The sequence below is a fragment of the Canis aureus genome, chromosome 10 (assembly GCF_053574225.1).
Source record: "Canis aureus isolate CA01 chromosome 10, VMU_Caureus_v.1.0, whole genome shotgun sequence".
In the NCBI taxonomy this organism is placed as follows: Eukaryota; Metazoa; Chordata; class Mammalia; order Carnivora; family Canidae; genus Canis; species Canis aureus.
In genome coordinates, this window is record NC_135620.1 from 40,911,113 (window position 1) to 40,920,838 (window position 9,726).

A 9,726-nucleotide genomic window follows, 5' to 3' on the forward strand; every position below is an offset into this window, starting at 1 on the left:
GTAGTGTTTGCTTTTTACCTCTGTGTGAAAGTGATGTTTTTATAATAAAAAGAATAATTAAAATTAATTTGCAGTTACAATTTCTATTGTGCTAAAAGTTTGTATTTGCACCCAAAAGGGAAGATGGCCCATTGTTCTTTTAAAGGTCTGTTTCTCGGGAACTATGTAATGTACTATTTGCTATGTATGTAACCACATTAATCAACAGTTTATCTATGAGCCGGATCAAATAATATACCAGCCTTCTATTTCAGAAGCTGTGGCCCAGGAACCTACCTACCCACTGTCTTGGTGGCAGCTTAACCAAAACATAAGTTCAAGTTTTCAAAAGATTTAATCTTAAAAATAGACTCTAAACCAATGTCTCCCATCACATTTAATAAAAGGCACCAGGAAAGAATCTTGGGCTGGAAGGGGCATTGAGGTGTCCCTTATCTGAACACTCTTCTGAAAGAGGCTTCACTCCAGAGGTAAGGAACGCCTTTTAAGGCAGGCCACTCCATCTTTGGCATGTCTGTAGGAAAGGTTTTCTGGTGCTGGGCTGAGTCCTCTCTCTCTCTCTCTCTCTCTCATTTGAGGGAGGCTCCTTGCTCAACCTCCCTCACCACCAGCTGGACTTAAGCGGTTCTCCAGAGCCCCTCTCCTGGAAAGACAGACCCTACTTTCTCACGGTAAATTGTCCATGGGGCCAATCCCAGGTAAGAACTTCTAACCATTGTTAGGTTGTTCCCATTTCCATCCTATGTCCTTCTTCATTTCAGGAGCCTCTGGGTTATCTAACACCATCCAGACTCCTCTCCCCATGTGGCTCTGAAAATGCCTGGCCTGACTCAGTCTCCCACCTCTGCCATCAGGAGATCTGTCTCTACATCCTTAACCTCTGCTCTGAATGTTCTTTTTGCCTTTCTGTTTCAGCTGAAACTCGGCTGTTTCCTGAAGGCCCATTTTCTCTCATGGCCCTTGAAAGGGACAGCTGCTTGTCTTTCCAAATGCCTCACATCCCCCGCCCCTTCCTCTCTACTTCTAGATCGTTTCTCCTCCCTCCATTGAAGCACAAGCCACCTCCACTACCACCACTGCAACTGATTTTCTCATCCTCCTTCCCTCATTCCTGAAGAAATGAGAACGCAGTTCACTACTTATTTACACTAGGGCTTCTGTCACCAGCTTTGGTGACTTTACATAGGTAAGCCTTGCAACACTTGGCTCCTCACCACCCTAACCTGCTCACCTCTGGCCACTTGCCCCTCCAGCTCACTTTATTCACCTACTCCTGCAGCTAGACCCTAGACTTCATCATTAACAATAACTGTCCCAGTTCCAAACTCCTGACTTGAAGCATCTCGCTTTGTGTCCACCACTCTTATCTTTGTACTACAACAATTCTTCGATTTCACTGGTCAGTTCATTGGTGCTATCCTCTTCTCATTGCATTCCTGTGGAACGGTTCCTTGGCTTCTGGGCCGTCATTCTCTCCTGGTCCTCTGTCCACCCCAGTCTTCTTTGCTGGGTCTCCCCCCCTTCTTCCCAGACTCTAAACTTTGGAGTCCCTTGGGCCAACCTTGACCTCCTCTTCCCTATTGATTAGCTAGGTATTCTTATCCAGTTCTGTGGCTTAAAGAACACTGATATTGTGTGACTCCCAAATTTGCATCCATAGCCCTGAACTTTCTCCCAAGATCCAGACTCCATTTCCTCTATTTCCCCCACATTCCCATTTGGATGTCTCATGGGCACCTCAAAGTTTACATGAGTTCTCAACATCCTTCCCACAGCTTGCTCTGTTCTCCATCCTCCCCTCCAACATACAATTATACAAAAGTGCTATTTCTCTCTTGTGGAGAGATTGCATATTGCCTATCTGATATCGATTTCCTTTTTGTTTCCTAATGATATAATACCTAAATTATTGGGGACAGCAAATCACCTGGTTTAATAAACTACATCTTCAAGCTTCCCTGAAGCCAGGTGTAGCCATATAACTGAGTTTTGGGTAGTTTTATGGGAGGGTCTAAAGGGAAGCCTCCTTAAAAAGAAGACAAAAGAGCTGGGAAAAATCATGTTGGCTCTTCCTCCTTCCTGGAATATAGGCACAATGGCTGGAGCTCTAAGAGCAGCCATCTTGGGCCACAAGGTGCCCTTGAGGTTGAAAGTCATGTGTTAGGATTGTGGAGCAGAAGATGGAAGGAGACTGGGTATTGGGTTATTGTAGGGCTTCCATGTCTGCTATGTACAGCCTCCCTCTGGACCTCTTTTACTTGAGAGAGAAATTAGCTTCCTTCTGACCTAAACCATGGTTAATTTGAATTTTCTACTATATGTAGCTGAACCTATCCTGCCTGATATATGAATGTATATAACACAGTCTTATCCATGTAGGCAAAAATAAATAAATAAAATGCGAAGGCCATAGATAACATCAAGACCTCTGGTGGGACTACATTTTCAGAGGGTACATCTTGGATAGTGGAAAACACTGTTAAATGGAATTCCAAAATTCAATTTCTCCTTGAAAAAGAACTGGACTATTTCACTGCAGTTAAGCACATCAACTGACTTGCTAGACTATGTGACCTTAAGATGCTTTTGTTCTTTTGAGGTAATGGGGGCTTTCAAAACTCAGCCACATGCCTAATTTAGGACCCCATGATTCAGGTAAGATTAGTTTCTCAGCTTGGTAAAGGGGCTGTTGGTTGCCGTGAAGCAGCATCCTTAATTTCATTAAGGAAAAGGTAATTATAATTTTTGCTCTTGACATTACAACAACTTTTAATATCTTTTTTTTCTTATGCAAATGAACAAAGATTTTTTAAATTGATGGAGAAATTATTTTTCCTGGAAATGGCTACTCTTAAGTGGCAATGAGTTTAGGATAGTCTGCTGCAGGCAACTTTCCCCATACATTGCTTCTTTGCAAGATATGAGTCAGTGTTTCTGTCTACCTATCTATCTATATATCTCTATGAATGTTTATCTCCAAAGAGTGAAAATTAGTAGTTCTATATACTGTGATTGGTGGAAAGATCTCTTCTCCTATTAATTCATCTGTTCTATCACACGTTTGTTTTCTTTTGAACTAGCTTTCTACATTTTCCTGTAGACTAATTTTAGTAAGGAAGTCAGGTTCAATTTATTTAGAATATTCCAGAATGAGAATGGTATATAATTTGGGTATTTGCAGATGAGAAAGAAACTATGGGTTATTAGCTTTAAGTGAAAATTGCCCTTCCAAGTATGTGTAGTTTTACTGCAGGAGGAGATAAGAGGACAACCACCCATGTAGAGGAATCAGAGGTCATCAAAAGACCACTTCTAGAGTAATTTGTTTACTTCCCTCAAAACACCTTGTTATAGAAAGAAATACAATCCTTTGGAGGAGTAAGGCTTACTGATTTATCAAGTCTAGCAAAATGCATCTTACAGAGCAGGTGCTCCATTATTATTAAGTGAACACATTAGTATCAGGTGACTGGTAAGACTGTTATCTTGGGATGCAGGAATGAGGAAATGGAGACATCACCTCTCTGCGAAGCCTGCCCTCACTTCTCAAGGCTGGACATGATGCCTTCTGCTGGGCTCCCCCTGCACCTTGGGTCTGTCCATCATACTTCTCATTTCTTGGCCTGTGCCCCACCCCCCCCCCCACACACACACTTGAGTGTGAATTCTTTAGGAGAAGGATTGTCTCTAATTAGTCCTGCACCCAATCTAGTGCCTGGTACATCCTAAGTGTTGCTGAGTAAATGCATTAGGGAATGAATGAAGGAGTGAATACAATTCTGATTAGCTTGGGGTAGGGAGGAGGTTGGGTATGGCCTGGGGAGCTGTTCCAGTTTAGGTTCTGAGGCACCTGAGGAGGAGAGAGGGAGGGAGAGAAAAAGCTCTGAGGTCGAGGACACATTTTGTAAAAATGTCATGGTTTTGTCCAGTGTCTGAGAGTATCTTGTTCTATTAAAATACCCTTTTTGTTTAATGGTGGACTATTCAAGTAGGGGTTCCTGTTTCATTCAGTGGCTCATTGTTCACTCTATGATTCCCTGATTCTAAGTCTGTGGTTTAAACCTTTCCCATGGCTGATCCCCATCAAGCATTTCTTCCCACTCCCTCTACTGATCTAAATTTGAACTATTTCTTCATACCCACCTTATACAACAAACTACAGTGGTGCCCAGAGGGCAGGGCTTGGGCATGCCACAACCCTGAGTTTAGGTCCCAAGGCACCACTAACTACCCTTGAGTCCCAGAGCCAAATACTTTGCTTTTCTGAGTTTTAGTTTCCTCATCTAGTAAAATACTTCTTTGAGCTTTAGCTTTCTCATCTTCAGTAAAATCTACCTTGTGTGGTCATTGCAAGAATTAAATGACATAGAATACATGAAGCCCAGAGCATTGCACCTGGCAGGTAGGAGACACCCAGTAAAGGTTGGTGGGCTCCTGTTCTTTGACCCTTTTCTCAGCCTGTTAGATCAGAACTTACCACTCCTCCTTCTCCAGTGTACCCAATATTTACTGATCCTTGGGGCCCAGCTCACTTTCTCCACTAAATCTTCCTCCTGGTTGAAAGCATCCTTCCTTTTCCTGTGTAGCCTGTCATCTTCTCCCGAATACCTATGGTACTTACCATTTTCTTTCTGGTGGCTCGGTAGTTACTGTGTTTTATTTCTCTCCCTCTCTGTAAGTTCTGTGGGGGCAAACTGCTCACCTTTTAATCTCATATTTCCCCAAAACACTTAGCAAAGTAATTTGCATGTAGCAGGTGCTTAAAAGTAATGAGGTGAATATGTACAGGACAATTCTCTATATTTAGGAAATCATCACTCAATTCCTCTTAAGATATGGAATGGCACATATAATCCATCTTTCCATTTGCTCTACTTGAAGGAGGGGGGTGGAAGCCAGGCCCTCATTTAAAGTAGCTGACCTCATGTCACATCCAGAGAATTTCCTGGAAATGGCTACAAGTGATGACTAGTCATATGGGCAATGATCATAAAGCCCTGCTCAAGAGCTAGTCACATCTCTAAACCTGGGAAAAGAAATGTTAAACATGGCGAGGGCTATTTCCTGAAGGCTAGCTAGCCTGCAGTTACTGCCCTGAATATCTTCATCTGTACTACACTTCCTTCAATTGTAGGAAGGAAGAGGCACCGAGCAGAGTTATTATTTTTGATGAGAAGGGAAAGGCCTTCGAGAGTTTGAAGAAGTCATGCATGGCTGTTGCCCAGTCTTAGGTTACTGAGCTGGCTTTGAGCCTTTTAGATAGAATCCCAGAGTTAGGGGTCAGCCAGGCCTGGCTTGTTATGGAGGCAGGTGCCAGAGAGTGTGATCTGCTGTGGCTAGAGGAAGACCTCTGTTCCCAAGGTATCCTTTCTATGAGTACCTGAGAGGGGTGGCTATGTGTTTAGAATGCTTTTTCCATCTTTCAGAGGTTCCTAATCCAAGGGTAGGATAGCACCCTTAATTAGCATTTCCAAAACAGTCCCACAAGAGGTTCCAGGGAAGAAAGAGTTCTCTGATCAAAGAAGTCTGGGAAGTACTGTGAACTCCATCCCTTTTTATGATTTCCTCTGTGCAGCAGCATACAGTGGCATATTGAAGCCTCTGACAAGTCACATGGGAGAGAAAACTATTTAACTTAACTCAGAAGCTCTTCTACTTAGTAAACTATGAAATCAGTCTTACTTGCTTTTTTCATTTTTTCCTGGGTTGTTGCAAAATTGCTAATGACATTGTATGAAACGAGTACATCATAGAACACAATTTAAAAATGCTGTTTTAGCTACTATTAGCTATTGCCATACTAGGGATGAATATTCAGCTAAGAACCGGACACAAAGGGATTTGTGAGAAGGGATGGTAATGCAAAGTATGAGAAATGTTAAAGGTGACCCAGGGGGGGGCCCTGAACACAACCCCACAGTCTTGCTGAGGGCCAGCCACAATCCTCATTGCAGACATGATTTTGACTTTGGTTTCCTGCCTAGAAAGTGCAGTGGTTATCAAGTGGACTCATGGGATCGAAAGTTGCAGCTGTGCACCTTCGTGTGACCTTGAACCGTCTGGTTTAGGGAGGCTGAGAAGGAGAGTGCTCCGATGGCAACCTTTGCTCAAATGGATGTGGAAAGAGGAAGGAAAAGAGCAGAGTGAGGGGGAAATGGGGCACCGAAAGCTATGGAGAGGCAGCAGCTTCCCCGATGATGGGAAGGTAAGGGTGACGGGCAGAGGACAGGAAGGAGTAAAGAGAGAGGGTGAGGGTCCTGACAGGTCCGGTGGAAGTTAAGAGACCCACCTGCTGCTGGAGCCACAAACCCGAAGGTGGTGGCTAGCAAGATGCCCGGGGTGTGATAAAAAATCAAGTCAGCAAGCCCCCAAAGCTTTGGCTTCTCAAACTAACCACCAATAAAAATCAAAGTGGTCTGAAGACATGGAATACAACTAAAAGCTGGGACCAGAGCCTTCCTTTAAGGTCTGGATTGCGCTTTCTATCCTCTCGGTGGTAGGACACTTATTCTCATAGGTAGCTTTCTGTTTCCGGGGTTCTCATTTCCCCAGATTCTTGGGAGGGTCTTGGGCCATAACGCGGCCCAGTCTGAGATCCTAATAGTGGCCTGCTGCTTCAGAAAACATCACAGTGGTTAACTGAAAGCACAGCAAGAGCAACTGAGAAGGGCCTGGGTGTTGTGCAGAAGGCAGCGTTGTGGGGGGAGGCAGAGAAGGGGCTTCCTCTTACCAAGAGCTGTCAGATGTTCTGCTTCTTGGATGCAAAGCAACTAGATCTTTGGCAAGCTAAGGCAACTTAGAAATACTAGAAGCTGAAAACAAGATATGCAACACATTTGGGAGTTTCTCTCATGCTGAAAGACAAAATTAGCTGATTCTCCTTCGAGGCTACTTTGTGATTACTTGTCAATATCAGTGTACAAATCATGTGGAAACCCCAAATGTTTTCATAACTTACAAATATTGTTTCTTATTCAAGAGGTGGAGATACATGTGGGGTGAAATGGGGGCCAGGGCAATATGACAACTCCCTTCTCAAGAAAGCAAAATCTTCAAATTGCTCTTCCATGGTGAACTAATTTCAACAGAAGTGATTCTCATTGGGTCAAGGTGGTGCTCTGGGGTAGTGCCTGGAGTTCATTAGTAAATTCATGTAAAAATAAATCTCTGCCAGACTTCATTGACACAGGGGAAATGGTTAAAATGATGTGCTCAATACCACAGAGTGTGAACCCCAGTGAATTCAGTTCCATTGGCTGGAACTGTGGCCCTGGCTTCTCAGAGTAATGTTCTTAGATGAGGGCACAGGGACTGTGGGGGCTTAGAACATGAGGCCACAGCCCAGTGCATCAGAAACAGGTCTCCATCTGGTTTTGGGTGCAAGAGTTGCTTTATATCACCCATTTCTTTGCACAGATCAGAACATCCACCCACTCTGAAATTCAGGGCATATTAAGAGAAGAGTGTTGATCGGGCGTGTTTCTATGTGTTGTTGTGAGCACGTGTGGGAAACAATGGTGGCACATGAGTGTGTACTTGCGCTTATGTTGCCGACACCATTTCTCTGAATATGTTACACAACTGAGATGGTTTGGATCATCTGAATGGAATAACATGTTTACCCATGGTATTGCACGTCTCCAATCCCAAATAAACATGATGGCAAAAACTAGACGAAAATGTGGAAAGAATAATAAATCACACAATGTCACTGAAGTCATGCAAAGAGGAAAGAAAGATGAAAAAAAATGGGCAAGCACCAGACACCAGAAATGAAAAAAAAAAAAAAGCCAATGCATACAATTCTAAAATCATTCTTACCTTCTTCAGTCATTGTGTCATAATATTTTAGTTTTCCATATGATCCAAGTTCTACAACATCACAGTAAAAGACACAAAGATAAGGAACGAGCTGTAATGCAAGAACTTTGTTTTTACACATTCTTAATTAATCAGATTCAGAGTTATACTGTCAAATTCCGCAATCGTAACTATATAGGGATGTGCAAACATGGGCCATGTGGCAGACAGCTTTCACGGCCCATTTTCAGAAATCACTTAAAATATATTATTCTACTGGGGGTAGGATGTGCCCTGCATTACAGAAGAGGACACAGTTATTTTAACATCTGATGAAACAGAGTATGTGGCAAGAGAACTTCACACCGGGTCTAGCCTGGCCCTATAATTTTTATAGAGGTGACACTCCAGGAGAAAGGGTCAAACAAGGACAATGTCCAGGCCCCATGAGGCTTGCAGACTGGCATCCTTTGCGCAGAATCATGGGCCCAGAGGTTCGGTTCAATGGCTCCTCTCCGACACAACCACTTCCCGGAGATTAAGGTGGCTACCTGGGAAAACCCAAAATGCAACACCAGGCTCTAACCTCCCCTTTCACTTTTAGCACATATTTTAGATAGAAAACAGTGAATACCATGAGTACAGCCTGCTGAGAAGAGCTGCAAAAGTTGCAGAGTGCTCTGGGAAGAAGAGGGAGGGCACCTGGCTCAGGCAGGTGACAGGGCACCGTGTCTCCCAGACCGAGCATCGCCCGCTGCTCCTTGGATGGCAGGGCACGGGAGGCTACCAGCAGCCCCTCCTGTGCACGGGCCGCTGAAGGCTCCAGTGGCCATGGGCCCCAGTGGCAGAAAGCACAGCTGTGCTGAATCAGCTGGGGGTGCTGAGTCAGCTGGGGCTGGGGAGGAGACGAGGCTGGGATGCACCCTGTCTGTTTTTCTTACTTCAGTTCTAAAATAGAAACTTTTATTCTTGTTCATCTGAAAATTCCAGATTGTTTTAAGCAACATTGTGAATAGGTTAAAAAAAATTTTTTTTTCCTGGTCATAACAACAGTCTCCCAATAAACCTCAAGAAATTAATTAGACTCAAGAGATATTCCTGTGGTTCTGCAGAATGCCTCCCTGGCTCATTAACTTGGGAAGCCAGTGAAAATCCACATCCAAATCAACTAATAATTGATGGGTTTTGTGTGCAAGATGAAGGATCTAGCTTAAAAGACAATAATAATAAATGTTCTTCTATTTTGTATTTATATTATGCATTATATATGTTATATATATTATATATAATGTGTGTGTATATATATCCCTTTTCCATTTTGCCTAAATTTTTACTGAAGCTGTTTTAATGCACCAATGCAAAATTATGCCTTAAGGAGAAAAATCACCTCATCCTTATCTTTCTGCAAAAACCTGTCTACTCTGGATTTTGTTAGATACAAAACATGCAAGTACTTCAATAAGAAATTGAATTTTGTGTAAATAACAAGAAAGTCTTTTTAATGACTTCTGAGGATTGCCTTCAGTGGAATATAATTTTTTTTCTAGATATTTTAAGAACAGTAGTCTATTATACATATGACATTGCACAAGCTTGGAATTTTTAAATGATCTAAATACCTTCATAAATATTAAACGCATGTTCATGGTGGCTTTACACATAATATATGCACATGTGTGTGTGCACGCATGCACATGCATGCGCGTAAAACCTTATAGTAAGTTCACAAATTACATCATCCAGCTAATTTTTTTGTAACCTCTACTCTTCCCCTGAGGTAAAGCAGTAGCATAAGCAGCTGGTATTCACAACTATTTGCTCAGGAAACAGAATGTGGGTGGCTCTGGGTTTGCCAAGTTGGGTGTAAACCATATTCTATACAGGAAAGATAAACCACTGCAATTTTATGGATCTGTCTTTTTAGAT

The 9,726-nt window shown here is 42.8% G+C and overlaps 1 protein-coding gene across 3 annotated transcripts in view; it reads right to left on the reverse strand.

Annotated features, from left to right (window-relative positions):
* SLC24A2 (solute carrier family 24 member 2) overlaps positions 1-9,726 on the reverse strand; it is a 240,492-nt gene that overhangs the window by 59,574 nt on the left and 171,192 nt on the right. For 2 of the 3 annotated variants that reach the window (XM_077912119.1, XM_077912120.1), the window contains exon 5: positions 7,822-7,872. The exons of the other annotated variant lie outside the window; for it this stretch is intronic. In XM_077912119.1, coding sequence (XP_077768245.1) covers positions 7,822-7,872 — 51 coding nt within the window. The remainder of the gene's footprint in view (positions 1-7,821; positions 7,873-9,726) is intronic. 3 annotated transcript variants of the gene reach the window in all.